Source organism: Dipteris shenzhenensis, chromosome 27 (genome assembly GCF_047967505.1).
Source record: "Dipteris shenzhenensis isolate YYH24624 ecotype China chromosome 27, Dip_SZ_1.0, whole genome shotgun sequence".
Lineage (NCBI taxonomy): Eukaryota > Viridiplantae > Streptophyta > Polypodiopsida > Gleicheniales > Dipteridaceae > Dipteris > Dipteris shenzhenensis.
The window spans coordinates 21,577,531-21,603,260 of record NC_141622.1 but is presented as its reverse complement, the minus strand read 5'-3'; the positions used below and the strand labels follow the sequence as shown (position 1 = coordinate 21,603,260).

At 44.0% G+C, this 25,730-nt stretch overlaps 1 protein-coding gene across 2 annotated transcripts; it reads left to right on the top strand.

Moving 5' to 3' along the window:
* Nucleotides 1-1,699: 1,699 nt before the first annotated feature.
* Nucleotides 1,700-25,068, top strand: LOC147884032 (cytochrome c1-2, heme protein, mitochondrial-like). Of its 2 annotated transcripts, none has more exons than XM_087398473.1 (8): nt 1,700-1,838; nt 1,938-2,042; nt 20,867-21,084; nt 21,234-21,513; nt 21,709-21,780; nt 22,219-22,335; nt 23,835-23,900; nt 24,381-25,068. In XM_087398473.1, the coding sequence occupies exons 1-8, from the start codon at nt 1,734-1,736 to the stop codon at nt 24,495-24,497; spliced, it is 1,080 nt and encodes a 359-aa protein (XP_087254599.1). In that variant the 5' UTR covers nt 1,700-1,733; the 3' UTR covers nt 24,498-25,068. The 2 variants fall into 2 exon arrangements, with proteins under 2 accessions (XP_087254599.1, XP_087254598.1); XM_087398472.1 differs by having other exon boundaries at nt 1,719-1,838; nt 1,935-2,042.
* The last annotated feature ends 662 nt before the right edge of the window (nt 25,069-25,730 follow it).

Below are 25,730 nucleotides of genomic sequence, written 5' to 3'. Positions count from 1 at the left end.
AGACGTGGGTTAGAGAGTATGCCTTTCTTTCAGGCCCGCTCAATGTAGGTGAGTGACGATGTTATGTATCACTACATGCCTGATGATTTATGTTAAGAGCTCATAAAGACCATAAGATAGTGTTTTGAAAACATGATGATGTCTTGAATATATGTTAAGATGTTGTACTTTTAATGCTTGGAATTTTATGTAATGGCCTCCTTCTTGATTGGCATTTCACTTGGAACAACCTTCCTTTTTTGTTGTCAGTCATAGTGTCTTGATAAGGAAGCACTTCAAATAAACCAAAATAGTATCCATGATGGTGTTCAAGAAATATGATGGTGTCATGTTGTTCACCACATAGCATTTCAATATAGAGGAATTTAGCCCTGTATAGTGGGGGGCCATGCATGGAGTAACTTTTTCTAGCACACTTTGTGTGCTCATCTTAATACGTCTTTCATCCTGCTGCCATGTTTGATGTTAGAGATGCAAAGGCATGTAGGCTGGGGCGCCCTACACCTTTCCTAGACCTTCCATTCATTTTACAAGGTAGAGGGTGAAGCCATCACTTGTGTGTCTAACTTATGGGAAAATGCATGTTGGTTACTGGAGCAGTTCAATGTAGAGGATTTTAAGAAACATAACATAACATAGCATTGTAATGCTAAATCAATTGGTTTTGAAGAGTGCAACATTGCCCACAACCCTCACCTTGCATTTCAACAGAGAGGATTTTAGGTGAAGCCATCACTTGTGTGTTTGTGTTTGTAGAAAAACTTCAAACTACATACAATGATTTTCATTTTCACATGTAAAAAAGATTTTCTCAAGTTTGTCAGATCTCCAGATTATAGGCAGTTTATTTATATTTTAGCTAAGAAATTTGCAAATTCTCACAAAAATTTGAAACCCCAAGTTTTTTGTTCTGTTGTAAAAAATGTTTTGTGTTGATGTATGGGAAAATGCACGTTGGTTACTCATCATAGAGGAGTTTAGGAAGCATAGGGTAGCTAGCATAACATAGCGTTGAAAGGCTAAATCAAGTGGTTTAGGAGAGTGCTACATCACCCACAACCCTCTTCTTTTTACAGGTAACCCCTTTGCCCCCTTACTCCTTTTGCTGGTTTAATGCGTGCCCATCGATGGGCAGGCAAGGTTGGTTGCCCATGGATGGGCGGACTTTGGGCTTGACCAAAGTCTTGACTTGGCAACCAATTAGGATCCACGCATTAGAGTCTGGTGGGATGCCATTTCATTTACTCATTGTCATTGGTTGAAATGCTTCATCATGGCAGGCACCTACTAAGTGTGTAAAGGCCCTTAAGGGAGAAATGCACGTTGCATTTCAATATAGACGATTTTAGGAAGCATAGGATAGCATAGCATAACATAGCATTGTGAGGCTAAATCAAGTGGTTTTCTAGAGTGCTACATCGTCCACAACCCTCTCCTTTTTGCAGGTAACCCCGTTCGTGTGCCCCCCTGCCCCTTTTTACAATTCCTGATTTGCTCAATCTCTTGCCCTTCTCTTCCAAGAGAGACCAAAATTGGCGTTAGCATAGCATAAAATAGTATAGCATTTCAAGTGGTTTTGGGGAGTGCTACATCGTCTACAACCCTGTCCTTTTGCGGGTAACCTCTTTTGCACCCCCTTTTTGCTCCCTTTAATTTTTCATGATGTGCTGAATCTGTTGCCCTTGTGTTCTTTGATTTCCTACGATGGGCTCGGAGGGTGGGTTGCTTAGAGGATGTGGAGGGAGCAAAGGATAGCAAAGCATAAACATAATAATATAGCATTTTCAAGTGGTTTTGGGGAGTGCTACATCGTCCACAACCCTCTTCTTTTTTGCAAGGTAAGCCCTTTTTGGGCCCCGTTTTCTTTGCGCCCTTCACTTTTTTCTGATCTGCTCAATCTGTTGCCCTTCTTCCCTTCTTTGTTTTCCCTGCACCAGGCATTTCGCTTCCCTACCATGGGCGTCCGAGAGGCGGGCTCGTTCACGGGACGGGCTTTGTCTCGCTTGCTGCGTCCCTTGCACCCCAAACCGTCCTCCCTCCAGGTGATTGATTTCCCATCTCTCAAGGATCTCGTTCTCGTTCCCTATGTCACGCATTTCGTCCTCGTCTCATGCTGCTCCTCTGCATTTCTCGCCGCCTTCTCTGCGCTTCTCCTTCCTCTCTCCCGCTCGCCGATCGCCTTTGTGACCTCCTGATCGAGAGACGTTAGGGATTTCTCTTCAGGAAGGGGATGAAGCGTGATCGGTTAGCCTCATTGGTGATTCTGTCAAAATAACTGTTTTCAAACGATGAGAAAGCGGAATTCGGGTCTTAGTCTGTCGATTTAGTATGTATTGCCAAAATTACGTTCCATACGAATGGGAATGTGCATATTTTTATGAAAAGATGAAAAGTAAAAATGAACATTTTATTTAACTCGAATGTGAGACTCGACATTTTCATATAGGTAGAATATGGTCGCTCGCTTTTACCGATTTTAAGTAGGAACTCAACAAATTTTTGTATTTCCTTTTTCTGTTTTTAAGACTCAGTTACCAGATACTAGATGCTCTTTACACAAAAAAAGGCCCTTTACACCATCCTAAGCTGTGACACTCGCCCTTATGGTCGCATGATTTGGAAAAACGAACTTTCCGAGCTCTCGATTAACTGCCATGGCAACCCTTCCTTGTAATTGCACCCTCTGTGGCCCGTTTCATAGGAACGCGTCCAGAAATGCCAACACAACTTTCCCTTCCTCACACTGTTGCAGGGCTGTTCCCTACTTCTTTCAATTAAACGTTCTTATGATGTTGGGCCGTTTTTCAAACGGCTTAATGTTACAGGGTGGAATAATTTTTTTGCTGCCAATCTGGCCGACTTACAGATTCAATTCCTTCTGATTGGTGGCAAGTCTTGTAACTTGGTTAAATATCACTTTTCTGGTCTGTGACCGGTCATGTGGCTTATCCTTAGTCACAATATCGGTCATTGTGGAATAGTTGTCTTTTGTTGTTTGGAGAGGGGCCTCCATCTGAACTTTTTAGTTTCTCATGGTGCTTTTGTTAAGAAATCGACCAACAGAGCAGCGGAAGGCTGATAGAATTGCCCAGGAGCTCATACAATGTGGTGTGACCAAAATAATATATTTTCGTCCAAAGCTATGGACACAATACAAAAGAGATAGATCCAGAGTCCCAATGGTGTGGTCCTCTGATCTTACCACAGGGTACTCCTCCTATCTGCCGGCTATCTCTAGACTCGAGCCCGCATGCTCCACCTTGAGCGTCTGTAGACTTTCTGTCCAGAATGGTTCTCTTTACCTTGCTGCCTGTAGATCAGCCTAGGTAGGCAGCACTTACTAGCTCAGTCTGCAGCCCTCTTTAGGTCTCCTTCACCTCGTGGGACGCCCAAGGAAGCCCTTGCTGCTGTAAATCTGCTGCTCCAGAGAATGAATGATGAGGGCCTGGAGGCCCTCCTTTTATAGGCCCCCAGGGGGCTGGTGAAAACCGACCAGCCTGCCCATTCTGGCCCACCAGACTGGCCGACCAGTCTGTGGCTGGTCCAGCCCTATAAGGCCTCTCAAACCGGGGCTTTAGGCTCCCTCTTCTAGGGCCTTGGCCCTCCAATCAAGGCAAGGGCCCAGCCCTATATAAAGGCAGGTCCCTGCCTAATAGCAGCCTCCTTTGCTGCTCCACAAGGCCTCCATGTGGCTGACCTGACATGCTGGACTGCCCCTCCTCTGCTGCACCCCTTTCCGGCACCTGCCCACATGTGTGCGCCTTTGCTGCGCCACACGCAGCCTCTGTCCCGTCTCCTATGCGCCTCTGGTAGGGGCCTGTTCCAGCCCATACACATAGGCCTTGAAGCGCCTCTGCCATGCTGTTGTGCTGCCCACATGGCAGCTCATGTGCTGCCCATGTGGCAGCCCCTTTTGGCTGTCCTTTCCCTGTGAGGTGCTGCCCATGTGGCAGCTCCCTCCCTGTCACGAGGGTGTGAAATTCTAAGTACTTTAATGTACTACAAGACTGTGACAACTTTGGTTTTAAAAGTCCAAGCGTGGGCTTAATAATGTGTAATTAAACGCGGCATGGTGCCTAGCACGTAAGCGTAATTAATCCTAGGCCCAAAGGCATTCCAAGAAATTAAAAGAGTGGTTGTTGGAAAATGATGACGTGGCATTTTTAATGGGCCCCCTAGAGGGCCATGTACCTTCAATGCCCCCCCCTAGAGTTCCAGGTGGCTCTAGTGCCTTCTACATGCTCCTTTGCCATTCCTGGACCTTCCTGGGCCTTCTAAACTTCACATGTGTGGTTTTCTCTCTCATCTTCTCCCTTTGTTGAGATTTTGGACTGGTTTTTCAGCGTCTTTCAGCTTCATATTTCCTCACCCGTTTGGATTCCTCGATGGCTTCCCCTCTGCCTCCCCTTCGCAGTGATATGCTTTTCCCTCCGTGCGTTTAGAACGGGCAGAGTTGAGCACTTCTTTTGCTAGTCAAATTTGTAAAAGTGGTTTTTTCTGGACCTTTTTGCTTCTACAGCCTCTTGAGCCTCTCCTTTTGCAAAGCTACAGCTTTTTGTTGAATTTTGAGTGGTCCCACGTGTTGGTTGACTGGTTTTTCTCAGTTTTGGAGAACTTTTCGGCGATGAAACTTCTCCAAAACCTTCTCAATGCATTTCTCTTTGAAGCATGCTTCTTTTGAGCCCAAGAACTCCCACTTTTTGGCGACAGAAGTGCTTCTTTTCACATTTTTCAGTGGAATTCTTGCTGGTCGGCTCTTGCAAATGCTCTTTCTTCATATGAAGCCTTTGCACTCCTCTATGGTTGAGAATGCAATTGGGCATTGGCTACTATGTCCTCTTGGCGATTGAGGACTTGGTTCGAGTTTTCAGGGCTTGGTGAGTTGTGATTTTACTGTTGCAATTTCTTTTTGCCATAAGCTATTGGTTGGCCTTGTGTGCCGTCTCTTTCTTGGTTCACAGGTACTTAGGCAGTGCTACATGAGTCATTCTTTGGTTGGGTACTTTGCTGATTTTATTTTGGAGCTTTGAAAAGCTTTGTGAATGCCATCTGAAAACCACTCAAAGAGAGTGCAGCTGGGGTGCAGTGTGATTGTATTTGGACAGCCAATGGAATTGCACTCGGAAAAGAGAATGCCTTTGGATTGAGCCTATGGGTTAAGTGCACTTATGTGATGGTGTTCTATGCTTGAAAGCCTTGCGAAGGCTCAGTGAATTGGGGTTGCGTGCTTAGTTGCAGGGAAGGTCTCCCAGATGCAACTTGTAATCATTTCACTGTGAAATATAAAGAAATACCGAAAGGGGTGCCATGGTGTTTGGGGCCAATTGGGTCTTCCAGATGCAACTTGTAATCATTTCACTGTGAAATATAAAGAAATACCGAAAGGAGTGCCATGGTGTTTGGGGCCAATTGGGTGCACTAGTCTATGTTTTTTGAGCAGGGGCATTCTAGCCTCTATCCCTTTTTGAATGGTTTTGTTTGTTCTCAAATGAGTAAATGCCAACTGGTGATCATGCAATGGTTAATGGTTGTGATATATGCTTTGTGAGCTGTAAATAAGTGCTGAAGTGATTAAAGGTTAGTTTCACTGTCCTCTGAGTGATTAGAGGCCGGTTTCATTCCCTCACTTTTTCTTTGGGCACATGCCCTAGGTCTCCCTCTCCCATGTCCTCCTCATATGGGGGCTTATAGATGGGGAGGTGAACTTTTCAACAGCTTTATGCATCTTAAAAGAAAGGATGTTGCGAGAATGTCCTCGTTGGATGTTTTAACGTCTCAGCTTCAATAAATCGGCACAGCCCAGTGCAAGGCTGAACATTGATTTAGAGCAAGGGGATATGTCATGCTAGAGCAATCCATGTATAGTACCTTGTACTAAAGATTCTTGCACCCGTGAGTCTTTCGGAATTGATCTAACCCATTTGTCATTGGGTTCACAAGTTGTGTTGTTGGGGTGAGCTAGTCTGAAGGTCATGATCCTCTCGTGGTATTTGACAAGGTGTTGAAAGCTAGTGATTGGACTGGGCTAGATGAGGCCCTCCACATTTGATGGCGTTGAGTGCTATGACCAAGCGCTAAGGTTACTCATGGGGTTGTATCAAAGAAAGACGCTATTGAATGGTTTTATGCTCTTGATCACCTCACACATCACGAGAGATTACACATAGTTAATGAGTTTTTTTGACGATGAGAATATATATGAAAGTACTAGGTTATCTCAAATCAAGTTCAAAAATGCGGGTGAAAGATGGAGACTCAAATCAACTGATTGATGTTGTATGAGATGCCTCTTGAATGGTCTACTGCTCATTGCTCTACCCTACCAAGGAAGTTGCTCAAGGTTAGGTTCATTGTGCTAGCTCTCCTCGTCGATGGAGGTGGATATCAAATATGTGCCATGTGGCTTGGAGTTGTCAACTTGATTGGTTTGCTCTCTTTATTGTGGTATGGAATGTGAATTGACAATGGTGAAGTATAGTTGTACCAAGACAATCAAACCTTGTTGGTTTGGATTATATATGAAGCAAGTAAGCATGGGCATTTTAGAAGAAACTATGGTGTTGTCCTCTTGTGACATAGTATAAGAAGCTCAATATATGAAATGCAATTTCGATGTGACCTAACACAAACTAACATAATTGGTACGTTTTCGCCTTCTTGGGTATTCAATCCCCCCACGTGGCTTAAAGTATTGTCTAGTTTCAGTGCAAACTTGGTGTGAAAAGGCCCTAAGTTGCCCAAGAGCTATGCACAAAGTATTTGATAAGAGTTTTCTTGAGGGATCTTGAACAAGTGTTGTGCTCTTTTAGACTGCGTTAGAGAAAGTGCCCTCAATAGATAGGGACTTTCCTCTTGGATTGGAGTCCTCCCTGTCTTGACACATAGTTGCAAGGGGTCTCATATGATCAAGTGATCTAGGTTATGCATCTCTTGGGCTATCCTAGATATAACATTATGGGGATATTATTTATTGTCAAGCCTATAGCTCCAAATAATGACCCCGCGTGTATGCCACCATTTAGACACACCCTCTCGATGAAGTGAACACTTAATACTAAAATGCTAGCCAAAGGGAGTGTAGACCTATTGGACACCCATGCCTAAGATTCTTTGTAGGTACCCCCCTAGGAGTTGCATCTTGCCATGGGGACACATCAAATTCTGCAATGAGCTTATTGAGGCCAACCACCCTTGGTATAGGAGTACATACTATTCCTTATTACTACCTCCTTCCAACACATTGTGCCATCATCAAGTAGAAGACTTGGAAAGGCTTCCTTTAGTGCTAGCCTTCGTCATGGCTGAGGCTGCCCTTCACTGCCGGAGTGCTGACAGAAACTCAATACGAAGACTTTGTATAAATGGATGCTTAAGTATGTGTGGGTGTGTGGATTTGTATGTTGGAGAGCATATGTTTATACCATGTTCTACACCCACTATTGGGTGCTGGTGAAATGAATGGGGATATCAGAGTAGCTAGTCCCTGCTATGCGTGATGGAGTTTATGGTTTTCAATCTTATGAGTGATTATCATGAGATTGAAACTGCACTATGTTGTGCTTTTAGAGGATGAATTTGGGCATGTTCCTGGACTCATCTAGACATATATTTGCTACAATATCCTAAATAGTGTCCTTTTATTGACAAGGATTTGATTGTGTCGTGCGGTGGGCTATTTGATTGAGATGAAGTCTAGAGGGTAATGTAGCAATTATTATAGCTGGACATCTCTTGCCTGGCAGTTAGGGAGAGAGGTCTTCTATGTCGGCGTGCCCACCTAGAGAGAGTAGTGTTTGTGTCCTTTCTCACGGTATTTCTATAGGTTAGATGAGATTTAACGATGGCGCAATGCGAGGGCTACACGCTACAGCTAGAGCTCAGTTTGAGGCCTGTTTTGATGTCAGTTATAGGCTGATTTGGGGCTGGCTTGGGAGCTTGACTAGGGTCGGGCCAATTGACCAGACTAGGTCTTCAGCTTACTCCTGCATTTCCATCCCAGGAGGGCAGCAAAGGTTTGGCACTAGTGACAGCTTGTGGGAGCTGTGTGGCTGTGACAGACTGCTAGTAACAGCTCCGGGCTGTGTGCAAACCTCGTGTCTGAGGGATTCATGCTTGGACAGCCAGGAAGAGGGCGATTCTGCCTTGTAGGTGTTGATGGGATTTTTGGAACCGTTGCCATGGATTATGCACTAGATTTGGATGCCTTTTTGAGCCAGGAATTGGCTAAGTAGCAAGTTGCTTGTGCCGGCCAGTGTTGAGGTTCAGTTGGGTTGTGTTTGGACAGGTGCAAGGGCATTTAGCCTTGCTGTAGTTTTGCCTACTGAATAAAGAAATAAAGAAATACCGAAAGGGGCGCCAAGGTTTGGGGCCAATCGGGTGTCTAGTATCTGAGCAGGAGCAATCTAGCTCCTTGTTGTGGGTTTTGTGTTCTCTTTCTGTTACTGAAATTATTTTCTAATTGGCTGAAATAATGGTACTTGCTGGTTAATATTTTTTCACCACCTTTAGTTTATCCGAAGGCTGGTTTCAAAAGTTTGATCGAGGAGAGCATGAGGGGCAGCCAAAGTGGCTGCTGATTTCTGAAGGCGTGGAGAGCATGGGAAAAGGTGAACCCTCGACGATGGTGTTCTGAAGGCGTGGACAGTACGGGAAAAAGATGAGTGTTTTGAGGTGGTGTGTTTCAGGTGTGGACAGCAAGGGAGTTGAAGATCCGTTGAAGGAGGCAACACTGTAGCAGCATCTCTCTCGTTCCCACCCACCCTCCCTTTCACAAAAGCAAGCTCTATCTTCCCCCCCTTGAGATGGCGTATCTGATGGAGATGGCTGAGAAGCTAGTTAAAGATCCCGATTCTGCCCACATTTGTCTGTTGACAGGCAGTTGGATGGCAACAGCTACAGAATTTGGAAAGTTGTGGTGGAGTCAGTCCTAAGTCTTATGACTTGGCTGATTTAATATTGGTTGGAGTGGAGTGGCCAAATTTGGATGCAGAGGACCTTGACATTGTGGAGCTAAAGGGATGGGAGACATTGGCCCACTTATGGGATGGTGGTAAATGTTCGTGTTCACTCATTTATTTTCTAAATTGTACTACTCAGGTAATCAACCATGTCAAGCACATAACAATGGCAAAAGAGATTTGGGAGCATCGGGTGTCCCTCTACAATTGGGTCTCCCCGATGAAGTGAATCTTGCTAAGAGTCTAGATTAGGCAAGGAGATTTCTCGAGAGGACGTGGCCATCACGCTGTTGCCCCATCTATTATCGGAATATTCAACATTTGACTTCTTTCTCATCACCAGTGGGAGGCTGAACACTCTGACATGGGAGGAGATTGTGCCCATGGTTCTTCATCGGGAGGAGCGTTTCCAGAACCCTCGAGAATCGCAATTGTGGAGGCTTTGGTTGCCCTGCAGATAAAGGGTGGACCAATACAGGAAAAAGTAAGTGGAAGTCTTCTTCATCCCCACCTTTAGAGGATCAGTGTGATGCAGAGAGGCCTTGAAGGCGGAATATGCACGTGCAACCACTATGGACAGAAGGGTTACTATTGAAGGAAGTGCTCCCAAAGTAGTCTAAGGCAAGGGTATCTGTTCCTCAGCTAACAGCTGCAACTACTCCAATGTTTGTTCATTTGGACATTGTGGATACATATGCTCCATCTTCTTTAGGAGGAGAGGGGGCTGCTCTCAAGATTAGTGAGACATGAGAATGAATACTTGATAGTGGTGCTTCTAGGCACATGACACCATCCTATGTGAAGTTCTAAGACCTTTGGTGGAAGTCAGGCCATGTTGACATCGATGACAATTCCAAAATTCCAGTTATGGTGAAGAAAAGCTGGAGAACATCCCTGATGGCAGCGGGGGGAGGCATTCTTCCCAGGTATTGTATGTAACATCGCTCGGATTTCATTTGTTATCAATTCACGAGGTGTGTAAACTTGGCACACATGTGGAGTTCGAGGAAGATTCTGTGGCCATACAAGACAAAGCGATCTCCAGATCGTATAGGATGGCACGGTGATTAATGGCCTCTACAAGTTCTCGACTGTCTCTTCCATTACAGGTACCCCTTTGGGTGACTTATGGCATTTAGGTGCTGTCACCTAAATGTGGATGTGCTGCAGTGGGACAACATGGTGGATGGGTTGCCCGATGTGGGCAGCAAGCAAGGAAGCTATTCCCGCACTCGAGGGAAGCAGCACAAGTAGGCCTTTTCGAAGCTGGTTGACACGCGGGCTTCAAAACCTCTAGAGATGGTTTGCGTGGATCCCTGTGGACCTATGTAGATCCAGACCATAGGAAGCCATTGAGACTCTAGGAGGAGCTCTCTACTATATGTTGCTCGTTGATGACTTTAGCAGATTTATTTGGGTGTATTCCCTGGCATAAAAGAATCTAATGTTTTCAAGGTTCTGAGAATGGTGTTCTGAGAATGTTAGAGCAGAAATCCAGATTGCCCGTGAAAGCTGTCGGGCTGACAAAGGAGGTGAATTTTGTGCTCATGCTTTTGAACGATTTTGTGCAGAAAAAGGCATCAGGAGGGAGCTTGGAAATACAGGAACTCCATTCAAGAATGGAGTGTTTGAAAGGACGGACAAGACCGTAGTAGAGATGGCAAGGACAATGTTGGAGCATCGCGACCTTCCCTGTACTCTTTGGGGAGAGGCAATGGCGACAATAATCCACATCCTTAACCGTTCTCTAGCTATTGTTGTCCTAGAGGTAATCCCTTTTGAAGCATACTTTGGTAAGAAGCCAGATGTGTCTTACCTCAGCATGTTTGGCTGCATGGCCTATATTCATAGTCCTAAGAAGCAAAGGGGGAAGATGGACCCCAAATCCCAAAAGCTAGTCATTGTTTGAGACAACTCTCTATCAACAGGTTGCAGGTTATATAACCATGTGAGGAGAGAGATTGTGGTCTGCAAGGACGCCATCTTTGAGGAGCTGATTCCGGTTTCCACGGTTGAGGAGCCACAGGTTCTTGGAGAGCCTAGTGATTATGAGGACCGAGCTATTGTTCGTGTCCCTGAGCCAGAGAAAGTAACGGCTCACAGAGGAAGGACCACGTAGATCGCAGCGAGACATGTTCTTGTCATGTTCCCAAGTGGTTGATAGAGACACTTCGAGATTCTAGAGTGATGGATTTCCCCCCCAAATGGCTCGCAGAGGAGGGACAACGTAGATCGCAGCGAGATTCCCCAGAGGAGGAGCCCTACACGTGAATAATGCGTTGATGTCTCGGAAGCCACTAATGAAAACAAGGAACCCTCCTCAACAGCTTCTCGGTGAACCTTCCAGCTCCCTAGGTTTGATTCGACATCTAGGAGCTGAGAGGGAGTGTTAGAGTTAGTCATTTGAGATCTCTCGTCTGCCAGCTAGGGAGAGAGGGTGTCTATGTGGGTGCACCCGCCCAGAGAGAGTAGTAGTGTTTGTATCCTTTCTCAGTGTATTTCTGCAGGTTAGATGGGGTTTTAGCCAGGTCACAATGCCAGGACTAGAGGCCACATTTAGGGTGTAGTTTGAGGCTGGTTTGAGAGGTCTGTTTGGGGCTGGTTTGGGACTCTGACCAGGGTTGGGTCAGCCAACTTGACCAGGTCGGGTACATGACCATACCAGGTTGTGTCAGCCGACCAGATCTCGTCTGGTCAGTTGGCCAGGCCAGCAGGCCCCTGCCCCTAATAAATAGGATCATTTTGGGGCCTGGTTGTACAGTTGTTTTGGGATTTTTGGGCAGTTGTTTGGCGCAGTCTCCAGCCAGTCCTTGGTGAGTTGTAGGTGCAGTTTCCTGCCTACTCTTGTGAGTTGTGAGGTGCAATTCCACTTCATCCTCTAGTGGCTTAGTTCTGCCCTGGAGTTGTACTTCTGTCGAGATTTTTAAAGCTATTCAGCAGAGTTTTCCCCTTATATTTGCTGCACATTTCCATTTCTTTGCTTTTCTCAGTTTGCAGATCTGCTCTCTATTTTGTTCACATATTCCATTGTACTTTTATAGCAATACCATGAGGCATTTCTTGGCAGCCTCTTCAGCTTGTTTGCAGAGAGTGGGTCCCAAACCTGTCCAGGCTAGGAGCTGCTGCCTCAGGTTTGGGGCATGGGTCCCTAGAACTACATGGAAGTTCCAAAGGATTACCCATACGCCTTTCAGGTTGCAGTGATCTCTCTCATGCTGGAAAAAGTGGCAAGACTGGGGCAATGGATACCTCACTCCACCCATTTCAGGGTTTGAATTTTGGCTGCTTCTGAGGTAGATTAATGGACTCTGTTACTCTTCCAGATGGACCAAGTGATGAACATGTGGCTGGGTATGACACGCCGCGTCCTCTGGGTCCATTATCTGGTCATGTTCTGCCAGACAAGCTAGCCCTTGTTTCTGTGCATGTGACTCAGATTACTACTAACTAGATGAGCTGAGTCACTTATTGGCTTCTGATTCAGATTGCTCATAAATTGGGAGCTTTTCCTTCAATACTCATGGCTTGGGGTTTTATAAGGTGGGGTTGGAGCTGATGATGCCTCTATCTCGCTGCTGCAGTGACTTGGATTGTTTGCCCTCCAGACCCACTTCTGAAGTCCTCTATATATATATATATTGTGAGCTGGGACATGCACAGATTCCATGACTAAGAATGACAGCGGGAATGGTTCGCAGCAAGGTGCAATAGAGATATGTAAGGAGAAGCCATGACAAACTTTTTGACTAAGCAAGGGGAAAGTAGCATATTGCAATATACAAGTCCTGTGTCGTGTTTGCACCTTCATCCTTCTTAACTACTGTGATAGCTATCCCGTCTTGACTTCTGAAGGGCATGCAGCTCCTCTAAAGCCTTTCACAAAGGCATTTTCCTTCTTGCATTTCGATGGGCGAATAAGGGGCCCCTATCCTCTGACGTATGGCCCTCAATTTCTTTGTGTATAATATATAGCTTGTCATAGTTCCTTACTGCATGGGTTGCCTTCCTGGTCTTATAGACTGCATGCTTCTGTTTCAGTCACATGTTAGCCCTGCTGTAGCTCAATGCCTCTTTTTCCAGCTATATCATGTGCTGCATTCCTTTTTATGTTCCAGATGCACTTTAGTGAGGTCTTCATCCATGAAGATTTACTTCTCTTTCAATGTGGTCCCTTTAATAAGTGCTATGTCTAGCCTTGCGTGTGTGGAACATTACGATTAAGGCTCATCTTTTTAATGCATCCTCTACCGCCCAAGCTTTTTCTATGTGGAGGTCAGTAATCCCTATCGTAGTGGATACAAACGGGAGAGAAGGAAGTTGGCCGTCTTGATAGGTGAAGTAACAACATGGGTCCTGCCACTTGGACGTTCTTGCATTGAAGGGGCCTCACCCTTTCTTATAGTGGTTGAAGCTGCATTCCTTTTTATGTTCCAGATGCACTTTAGTGAGGTCTTCATCCATGAAGATTTACTTCTCTTTCAATGTGGTCCCTTTACTAAGTGCTATGTCTTTTTCCAGCTATATTATGTGCTGCATTCCTTTTTATGTTCCAGATGCACTTTAGTGAGGTCTTCATCCATGAAGATTTACTTCTCTTTCAATGTGGTCCCTTTACTAAGTGCTATGTCTAGCCTTGTATGTGCATGAAGAGGTGTGTACCCCTTGTGAAGGGTGTGACCCTCGATGAGAGGGTACATTACAATAGAAGTGTCTCTTCAATAGAATGTCTCTTGTGAAGGGTTGTGCCTCATAGGAAGTGTCCCGTCGAAAGGGTATACCCTTCCAGAAGTGTCTATTCATCAAACCATCCATAAGTCTAGATATAGAGAAAGGAATACGTCATATATCGTGACATCCCCTCCCACTCAAAATAAGACCCTGGTGGAGATAATGAACTGATGTAGAAAATATCACGGTAAATTCTGAAAATACTGCTGTAAAATGTCAAGGTAGGCAGGAGAAGCAGGATGGAACTAGCCGTGGAAATCTGGTAAAGGAGGTCCTGTCTGAGGTAACACTGGTGATGCCGAAATGGGTGTTACTGATCGTGAGAGTACAGGAGTAGGTGTCAGAGTCCGGATCTGAGAAGGGATGAGGAGCTGCTGTCGGAAGTGGAGGATATCCAGGAGGAGTGCCTTCAGAGTGTAAATACTGTCTTGGGGAAGGTACAACCTATATAGGAGGATATCTGGGAGCTGAAGGAGGTGGAGAGTACCTTGGAGATGCTAAAGCTAAGGGGTAAAATTCTCTCCAAAGATGGACAGCAAACTCGTGAGGAATATCGGGTTCTGGGTATCTTCGTGTCTTGTGGAACACAACCTGGATTGTGCTAAGGAAGTAATGTAACTGAGGTGCCTCACGCAGAAGGTATAAGATGTGGTCCAAATCACTAGGAGGGCACGTGACACAAAAGACCCACAATGCCAAAGCTCCGAAATGGGCTGGTTGTGCAATCTGAACACGATATTGTGTGGTAGATGATGCCTGAGGTGTCCTTGAAATGCCGGGTGAATTACCAGGGGTTTCCATGCTTTAAGGGAGCGTCTTTCATTTGCTGTAATTTGATAATGACAAGAGAATCCTTAGAAGTAGAATGGAAAGAATCCACTTGGCATTGATTTAATCTGCCAATTTGTTGCGTAGAAAAGGCCTGCAGATTTCTGTCCGGAGGTCCATGTTGCAGTGGGTGGCGAGGAGCAGATCTGGGCTTGGCTGGTCCGGATTGGAAAGCAGGAACAGGGCGCATTTAACAGGCAGTCTGAATCGCGTTAAAAAAGGGGCTGTACCGCTGCTGATCTGGTAGGTAAGGTGGCGAAACAAAGGGGGGGGAGGGCAGGCTGTCAATGGCGAAACAGGCTGCTGGTATCCAATGCTGTATCGCGATAAAGGGCTTCCAAGGTTGTAGGCTGGATCACGATAGAGGCCGGCGAAACCAGGCTGCTGGTTTCCAAGGCTGATTTCGGCAGCAATGGCAGGGACTGGCGCTGATCTAGCGCTGCAGGCTGGCAGGGAACCAGGGCCGAAAACTGGCGAGGGCAGGGCAGCAAACCGGCAAGGGGCAGGGGCTGCATATGGCGAGGGGGCAGGGCAGCAAAACGGCGAGGGCAGGGGCTGCGTAGGGAGGCAAGCCTCCTTGACGAAATTTGTACGGGCGTTGAAAATGAAGCGTCCCTTTTGTTTTTCGTTTGTGGCTGCCTATGGTGGGTGGTTGCCCAAAAAATCAAAGGGTGGGTTTATTTAACCCTTGGGTAGTCTAGGGTTAGACCTAAGGTATGGTGCTGGGTTTTCCTTTTTAACCCCTCTAGGTCCCCTTTTTATAAGGTGCTTGGTTCCAAAAGGTGTGCCTATTCAAATGGGTGTGACCCTTGGAATAGGTGCACCTTTTCATGAAGGGGTGTGTCCTTGTTTTTAAAAGGGGTGTTCCCACATGAAGAGGGGTGTTTTTTTTTCCACGATGGGTTGTGTCCCTTGGGTGAGGAGTCAAAACTCTTCATCAAAAGGTGTGTCCAATGGTGGAAAAGGTGCGTCCCTTGGTTTTGAGACATCGCAAGCACATGAAAAGACACGATTTTTGTCGTGTCCTTTCACATCAACTCGTGATGTGTGGGAGATGGAGAGGCCATTGATGACTTTAGGCAGGGTTGGCATGCACAATGTGCACGGATATCCTTCTAGCGGAAAGAGATGTATCAGATAGGCGCTAGAAGGTGGGGGGCATTTCCTACAGGCAGGAGCGAAATTTGCTCTGATACCACTGTAAGAAATGCCCCCCACCTTCTAGCTCCTATATGATACATCTCTTTCCGCTAGAAGGATATCTGTGCACATTGTGCATGGAAGAGATGGAGAGAATGAGCGTAAAAATTTTTAGCGCCAACCTCGCCTAAAGTCATCAATGGCCTCTCCATCTCCCACACATCACGAGTTGATGTGAATGGACATGATAAAAATCGTGTCTTTTCATGTGCTTGGGCTGTCCCAAAACCAAGGGACGCAGAGTGCTAATAGAACACAGAACTCTACTATGGCCAAAGGTGCTCGCCCTCAAGATAACCCCAGGTTTAGAAAAAACTCGGGTAATCAAGGTCAGCGACAGTGTCAAGATCCCCACAAGTCTCATAAATCATATGCTGGATTCCAACAGAAGCACTCCTCCAAGGATCGTGCCTCTTCTTCTTCACAAAGTCATCACCGTCATCCCCAACATAAAGGTGCGGCCACTGACAAGAAGAACAACTCTAGCACAAAAGGACTTTGTACCATCTGTATAGGCGACCATAGATGGTTCGATTATCCCAAGCGACCAAAGCAAAATTTCAATATGGAACCTAGCACTTCCCAAATAGAAGATGCTACCCCGGCACAAGACAAGAAAGGCAAAGCTGTTCGAATGGCAAATACCATCCACCTGAGCCTTGCTAGCAACCCCGAACCTTCCCTGGCCACTCAAGTACTTTGTGTTCAAGGATCGATTCGTGGAACAATGGTCACTATCCTCATCGACAGCGGCTGCTCTCATAACTTCCTAGCTAGTTCTATGGTCGACAAACTTAGGTTGACCACCAGTCCTAGTCTCATGGACTATCAGATTGAACTCGGAAATGGAACTACCTTCTTGTGCAACACTAGGATAAAAAACTTGTCTTTTCGCATCCAACATTATACGGACAAGTTGAATCTCGACATCATGCCTCTTTCTCGGTACGATGTCATACTCGGACAACAGTGGCTCTACGACTATGATCCATCAATCAGTTTTGGCAGCCATACTATCCAGTTTGTCCACCAGGGAAAACTTATTGAGCTAATTGGTTCTAGGGACTCTCCTTCAACCCCAGTTGCCTCTGTCCTACAAGTAAAGAAGTGGGTTCGTAAATGTCAAGTAAACACTTCACTTCTGTTGGTTACGGCAGTAGAGGAGACACCAACAAAGGATCCTCATGAATACCTCAACCAACCTTTTTTGCAGTCCTACCTGGATATTTTTCCATAGGAATTGCCAAAGCAGTTACCACCTCGACGACCAGTGGATCACCCAATCGAACTTATTTTCGGCAGTACTCCACCGTCGAAACCTCCTTATCGGGTTTCTTACACTCAAAATGAAGAAATCCAAAGACAGGTCACCGAACTACTCGACAAAGGTCCATTCGGCCCAGTCGTAGTCCTTTCGGATCTCCTGTACTACTCGTGGAAAAAAAGAATAAGTCAATGCGCCTCTGCATCGACTACCGAGCCCTCAACAAGCTCACTATAAAAAACAAGTATCCATTGCCTCGCATCGATGATCTCTTCGATCAACTTCTACACGCAACACAATTCTCAAAGGTTGATCTTCGTTCAGGTTATCATCAAATTCGCATACGAGAAGGCGATGAGTACAAGACAGCTTTTCGAACAAAGTATGGACACTATGAATGTTTGGTCATGCCTTTTGGGTTAAACAATGCCCCGGCCACATTCATGACACTAATGAACAACATCTTCAAGCCTTTCCTCGATAAGTTCGTCATCGTTTACCTCGATGACATCCTCGTTTTCAGTAGATCCCTACATGAGCACAAACAACATCTTCACCAAGTTTTTGAAGTTCTCCGCGCAAATTCTCTCTACATCAACATTGAGAAGAGTGAGTTCTTCACGACCCAACTCGAATATTTGGGACATGTTATTTCAGCTCAAGGCATTTCTGTGGATCCTAAAGTTTTCCGAAATCGCAGCTCCTATGTCCGAATTATTGAAAAGCACAGCAATTTTTCAATGGCTTTCCGAAACAGAGTATAGTTTCTAACAACTCAAGCAAGCACTCACTACCACACCAGTTATGGCTATTGCTGACCCAAACCTTCCATTTGAGGTCATGACCGACGCTTCCGACATCACTACAGAAGCAGTCTTGATGCAAGAAGACAGAGTTATTGCTTTTGACAGCCATAAACATTCCGATATCCAAACGCGATATCCGGTTTATGATAAGGAGTTTCTTGCCGTTGTACATGCTTATCGCTCTTGGAAACATTATCTCATGGGAGCCGACTCGGTGGTCAAGACAGACCATCACTCTTTAAAGTATATCTTTACTCAGCCAGTCATGAATGCTCGACAAGCACGCTGGGTTGAGTTTCTGGCCAACTTTCACATGACCATTGAGTACATTACAAGAGTACGCAATGTAGTTGCAGATGCTCTCAGCAGGTTAACTCTAGCATCAGCTATGGTAATCTCTACATTATCTGTGGATGTTCTGAATTCATTCAAAGGGAAGTATTTCAATGATAAAGACTTCGGCACAGCAGTACAAGTTCTTTCAAAAGATCAACCTTCGACTTCCGAATAGAAGATTTTCTCATCCTATTCTTATACGGACGACCTTCTGTATTATCAAGATCGCGTCTGTGTACCACATGACAAGGATGTTCGACGTCTTTTGTTAAAAGAGCATCATGTAGTTCCTTATGCTGCCCATCCAATTATCAACAAGACTTATAGGTTACTCAGTGCAACATACTACTGGCCTCAGATGAAAAGCGACGTCATCAAAATGGTTACATCTTGCTTATCTTGTCAACAAATGAAAGCAAGCCGACGACTTCCAGCAGGACTTCTTCAGCCTCTTCCAGTACCAACTGAAAGGTGGGAAAGTATTTCCATGGATTTCATTACAACACTACCACGATCCTCCAGAGGTAACACTCAGATTATGGTAATTGTTGATCGATTGTCCAAAATGACACACTTTGTTGCTTGCAAATGCAATGCACAGGCTCCGGACATCGCGAAACTCTTCATACAACACATCTTTCGACACCATGGATTACCCAAGAATATCATATCCGACAGAGATCCTAAGTTTACCAGTCACTTTTGGATTTCACTGTTCGAATCTTTGGGTACAACTCTACTGTTCAGTTCAGCCTATCACCCAGAATCAGATGGCCAGACTGAAAGAGTCAACCAAGTTCTGAAAGAAATGCTTCGACATTATATTCAATCACGCCTAGCAGCTTGGGAAGAGTATCTACCACTCCTTGAGTTTGCTTATAATAACTCTTTCCATAGTGCCATCAGCATGACTCCATTCTAAGCAGCTTATGGACACACTCCGATTGTACCAACGAATTTTGTACTTCAACATCGAGTGGCCCTAGCCGATCAACTGGTTCAAGAAATGCAAGACATTCTACTCCAAGTCAGGGATCATATGCGAAAAGCGCAAGAGCGGTATCAACGGTGTGCCAACAAACATCGACGTCACGTGGAATTTAACACTGGTGACATGGTGCTATTATTTGTAGCCCCACATTGCTATAAGACGGTTAAGTCTGTGTTTCGTAAGTTGCGACCAAGATACTATGGACCTTTCCGGATCGTCAAGAAAAATTCACCTTTAAGTTACAAAGTGGAATTACCACCATCATGGGGTAAAATCCATTCGACATTTCATATTTCTTGGCTAAAGACGTACATTCACGGCGATGAAGCAGTTCCTCCTGCAGGTGATTATGTCCCAGAAATCGAAGACGATTATGTTCTCCTTATTCCTGAGCGTATTTTGGACCATCGACAGCGAGAGACTCGACTTCGACTTATCACGGAATTCCTTGTTCTTTGGCGAGATCTGGACGACTCCGACGCTACTTGGCAATCTGATGAAGACTTACAGCAGTACCCTGACATTTTACAGCAGTATTTTCTGAATTTACCGTGATATTTTCTACATCAGTTCATTATCTCCACCAGGGTCTTATTTTGAGTGGGAGGGGATGTCACGATCTGTGACGTATTCCTTTCTCTATATCTAGACTTATGGATGGTTTGATGAATGGATGCTTGTGGAAGGGTATGCCCTTTCGACGGGACACTTCCTATGAGGCACAACCCTTCACAAGAGACATTCTATTGAAGAGACACTCCTATAGTAATGTACCCTCTCATCAAGGGTCACACCCTTCACAAGGGGTACACATCTCTTCATGCACATACACTTTGGAGTACACACCTTTTCATGTGTGACTCTTCACTCTCTATATAAGAGAGGCCCAATTGTATGGATGATACACTACAGATACACTACAGGCACTCAAGCAATACAATTATTCCTTGTTCTCTGCTATTTCAGTCCCTTTCTGTTCCTTAGCACATTTCTAAATATAGTAAATCTAGGATTTCTTAGAGGGATGTTTCATCCATGTCCATCTTCTGGCAATGAGCCATTGATCTCTTGTAGCCTACATATGTGAAAAGTCACAATAGCTATTAGTAAGTTGTAATGCGCAAGAGGTGTTCATCTGATTTGGTAGCATCCTCGGACATAAGAATTTATTTTGGAAGAAGTTGTATATTTTTATCAACTACTCTGAAGCATCACAGCCGAATGATCTAGTTCAAACTGTTGCATTCTAATTGTTGTTACTGGCTTATTTGTGAAAGACTTTCAGCTCTCTTTCCACTCTATTTCAGTAATAGATAATTTTTTCACCTGTAAAAGTTTTCATGTAATGCCTACAACTAGGTTTTCTGCGCTGGGGTTCTTTGCACGTTCTTTGTTGTAGTCACTTCAGGATAGGAAGTGGGTTGATCTATGTGGCATGCAATCTGAGCAAGGAGTTGAATGCATATTTGCAGCTTGGATGTTTACTAAATTTGTCATTGTGTTCATTTCTGTTAAAACAAAATTTCAAGTATCAATCGTGACCATAAACATTACTGGCCACAGCACTTTTAGATCTGAAATAGATTTGTCATAGGTATGCAAGTTAGGCTTAAATTGTGTCTGCATGTAAAGGATATCCTTACGTTCTTGATGTCCAGTTTATTTTCTGGTAAATGTAACTACATACTGTAGCTGTAAAGTGGTTTTCTACATAACAAATTCTTTTTCTTCTTTTTGGGGTTGTCCCATCTTGCAGACTACAGTGACTTCCGCTTTGATGCTCAATAGGCATGAGGATGCTGGAGAAAGCACAAGAGCTAAGTCTTTGAGAGCTCTGGCTCTCTTAGGAGCTGGTGTGACTGGTTTGTTAGGGCTTGCTGGTGTAGCTTATGCGGATGAAGCTGAACATGGCTTGCCAGCCCCAAGTTACCCCTGGCCTCATTCGGGCATCCTGAGCTCCTATGATCATGCATCGTATGCCTTCAAGCTATCATGTCCTGCATTTTGTGTTGTGTTATAGCTGAGGCTTTGCTGGGAGTGATTCCATTTCTTATTCTTTGTGCACATGTTCCACTTTTAGACTCTCAAAATTCTAATTTCTTGTTTGGTGTGTTGAAGAATAGAATCCGGCGAGGACATCAAGTTTATCAGCAGGTCTGTGCTGCTTGTCATAGCATGTCATTGGTAGCGTATCGCGACCTGATTGGTGTTGCATATACGGAAGATGAGGTGAAGGCAATTGCGGCTGAGGCTGAAGTAGTGGATGGTCCCAATGATGAAGGAGAGATGTACACTAGGCCAGGCAAGCCTAGTGATCATTTCCCCAATCCCTATCCAAATGAGCAAGCTGCCCGATTTGCAAATGGAGGAGCCTATCCCCCAGATTTGAGTTTGATAACCAAGGTAGGGGTTAAATTACAAGGCAGTCCAATACTCTCAGTGTAATTTGGGAGTACTTGTGACTTTCTGCCTGCTTGGAAGCTTTATGCCATTTTCTTATATTTGATTTCACCAAATTCAGTTGTTGTAGCAACAGTTGCTTGAGGCTTATTATATTGATTATTTTTCTTGTTCTGATTATGTATTTTGGTGCTGCAGGCGCGTCATGATGGCCAGAATTATGTTTTCTCTTTGCTCACAGGATATCGTGATCCGCCTGCAGGGGTTTCGGTATGTTTTGTTAGAGGGGTTCTCCTGTCGAAAAATATTGTCAAAGCATAACCAAAGTTATCTCAAAGTGTCACTCTTTTAGACCTAGCACATTTAGTGTTTTTTTAGGTTCAAGTGACTGTCTCTTGTTTTCACTAGCGTTCAAGAATACCTTCTTGTTTTCACCAGCATTCAAGAATACTCTAGTTTTAACCACCATCCAGGAATACCTTCTTTATGAGGTCACACATTCAATGATCTATGTGGTTTGCCAATGCATGAAAATAGATTCTTCTTGTCTTAATGAAGAAACACACATTGGCATGTCACGAAGATCATTGAATGGGTGGCCTCATAAATAAGGTGTTCTTGAATGCTGGTGAGAACAAGAGACAATTAGTTGCACCTAAACGGCACTAAATTGTAATGCAAATAATTCAAGAAAGCTTGCTTTGGCAGGTTAGGGAGGGACTACATTACAATCCTTATTTTCCTGGTGGAGCTATTGCAATGCCAAAGATGCTTATCGATGGTGCTGTTGAGTATGAAGATGGTATCCCTGCAACCGAGTCGCAGGTATTTTCTCACTCATGCTTTTTATCTTGTTATGTCTCTGCTGAGCAATGCACTTCTCTAGGAACTGTTAGTATTACTCTGCAGTTCTTAGAGAAATTGACAAACAAGTTGTATTAAAGATCCAAAAGTTCATTCATAACACAAGTTGTAGGCATGTATGTCTATGTTGTCTGAAGGTCTAACATATCGAAGATACTTGGCAATGTGGTGACATGTGTAAATCTAGCATAAACCATAGAGCATGAACAATTGTGAAGAGAGAGAAAGAAGAGTGGAGATGATTAGAGAGGGCACAGCTAGAGAGCACACCACAAATGACTAACTGTACACTATATCAGTTTGAAAAGCTTTAGGTTTAGGGTTTTTAAATCCTAGCATCTTTTTTAGCACTATGTTGTCTTAGTGCTATGCACAATAACAACATGATGTTGAGGTGAATCCTGAAGACTTTCCCTCAAGATCAACATAATAAAGTAGACTTTCACTCAAGATGATGATCTCAGGAATGAAGAACTTTGAACATTACATTCCATCACACCTCTAGCTTGTCAGTGTTTCTTGAAAAGCTCTTTGCCAAGCGGGTTGGTGAAGATATCTACACATTCTCTCTGTTATCACAATGTTGGAATGTGATGTCACCAAGTAAAACTCTTTATCTGATGAAGTGCTCCTTGACATCGATGTGCTTTGTCTTACGGTGATTTTAGCTATTGCTTGCGTTGATTGGTTATCACAGTATATTGTTGTTAGCTTTGTGAAGCAGTTCGGTTGTGACAATAGTCTTCTAACCATATAGCCTCACATGCACCCGTTGTGAGTGTTCTATATTTGAAGACAGGTGGTTGTTTGTTTGGCAACCATGATATATCACCATAACCAAGGAAAAATGTATATCCTTGTGGATTCCTAGTCTCATAGTCTCCTGCATGGCCACTATCACATTATCCTCGCAATCTTAGACGACTTAGAGGTCTATGTTCTATTCCAAACTATCGTGTACCTTTGATGTACCTCAAAACTCTTGGTTGCATTCCAATGTGTTTAAGCTTTGCCATGAGATGTGGGATTTGCCATGAAACGTGCTAGTGAACTTACCGCATAACGAATATCCGGCCTTGTGATAGTTAGATGTATAAGAGAGTTGATGGGTTGCTGATAGTATTTGTCATTGATTGGAGGCTTTTTCGGATCTTTAATAAGCTTCAAATTCAAATTCCATCCAGCCATAATTTTTTCAGACCGAACAGACTGTGTGTGTGTGTGTGCTTGTTGGTTTTTTTGGCACCCTCCATAAATTTAGAGATATAAATATCTCGTTGACCATCCCTACGGCAGGGGCTCCTTGCCAATGTGTCTGACCTGTCTATGTCCTCACTAGGTTTGCACACATAACGTACTTGTTATAGCTTATGCGGGCTAATAGTCTTGTCCAAATAACTGATTTATTAATTATTCCTAGTAGAATTAGCTCACATGTGTACTCTTGTCTCTTTTGGCAGATGGGCAAAGATGTTGTGTCCTTTCTCTCATGGGCAGCGGAGCCTGAGATGGAAGAGCGCAAACTGGTATTCTCTTCATCTTGATTGTCACCTGAGTTCATATTATATTAGTCCTTTATCTGTATTTATGACTGTTTTTTCCACACCCATCAATGAACACCATGTCATGGTGCTAGTAAAAAATAAATAAATTGAATTGTCATTGAGATTCTAATATAAGTTTCACACTCACTGATTATTTGTCCAGTAATTGAATGGGGTCAGATTCAGAGGGTCTAAACTCGTCTCTGTTTTTAGCTCTAAAAGGGTGATACTTTTATGTATGATCTAAATTGAAAATCTCCTTTCCAAAAAGTGTGCTCAAATTGATCACTGGTTCTGGAAACATGTAATGGGGAAAGCTTTGGATATAATACTGAATGCCTTTTTAAGGGAGCGCTTGATGTCTCATAATGCATTGATTTTTGGGAGGCAAGACAACTGATAGTTGTTGCTCGGGCAAGTGTTAATATTTTCTTTGCTGTTTCTGGTATCTTGTCTATCCAGATGGGCTTCAAGGTCTTGTTGGTCCTTTCTCTAGCTCTGCTCCAAGCAGGTTACTACAAGCGGTACAAATGGGCACCTGTGAAGTCACGAAGGGTCGTGTTGGATGTCATAAACTGAGGGAACACGTTTTATCAACAGTTGCAAAGTCCAGCTGTCCTTTTGAGCATGGAATATGTGATGCAGGCTGCTTATAGGACTGAAAAAGATCCAGGGGGAAATAATTGTTATGAGTCATTTTACTTGGAGCAAGGATGGTCTAGTGCTCTTGCATGTCGAGGTGCATGCCAGAGAATTACTTTTGGATGTTTCAATGTTATTAATGATGGCATAGAGTTCAGCTTAGCCGCCTCAATAAGTTCATAAACCAGCCATATATGTGTCTCACGTTGAGCCAAGGTTCAAGCGAAGCCACCTGTTTTTGGGTGAAGGAGAAGCATTTTCATTCTTGCAGGCTTTCTTTGGATTACTCAGTAAGAGACTGTTTGTTTACATACTCAGAGAAGGGCATTTTTGACAATAAATCAAACGCGGTAACTGTTTAATCTCAATTATGCAAGATTTTGCATGTTTAGCCAGTCCTCATCACCCTAAATTATATTATATTATGGCCAACCGAACATTTAGAAAATTTAGTGCCATTTTGAAGGGGGGAAGGTAGTGAATATTTAGATTCTTGGTATTTTTGTCCTTTCTGTGTCTCCAGTGTTTTGTTGTCGCAAGTGATATGGAGTGGCTAACAATGTATTAAATAAAGTGGTCTCAAGTTTGCCAATCCGAGAAAAGAGCGGACATCATGAACATTCTTAGGAGTAGGCCAGTTTCGGATTACCTCGACCTCATTGTTTTCACCGGGGGAAGTAGAAGGGGGCACAATGTGTGTTTCTACGGTAGAAGTTTACATGTTTTGAAGTTGTCATGTTTGCGTTTGCTTGATTATGGCTATCTGCTTCCTTTGTGACCCTTTTTTTCTTTGGGTTTATTGCATGCCTCAAAATACAAAGGTTCACCAATTGGTGTGATTGATTTTAGTGAGCTTCTATATTAGCGAGGCACTCCTTAGCGAGTGTGCAAACTCGTCACAACATTGTAAATGGCACATGTGGAATCAAGACCAAGGATGCCTAAGGCCATTGCTTTCATTGCTCTCATGTAACACCACATTTGAACCCTCTTTGAGTGAATAAACCCTAGAAACTCACATATTTTGTATCAAATTGATAAAGTTGTGTCGTACCAAACCTATTGTTTGAGCAAGTAGTTGGATGTTTCACCAACCTATGGGTTTAACACAATCTTTTGCTCAAATTGATTTGATTTAAGCAACAATTTGTGTTTCACTTGAAGTTGCAT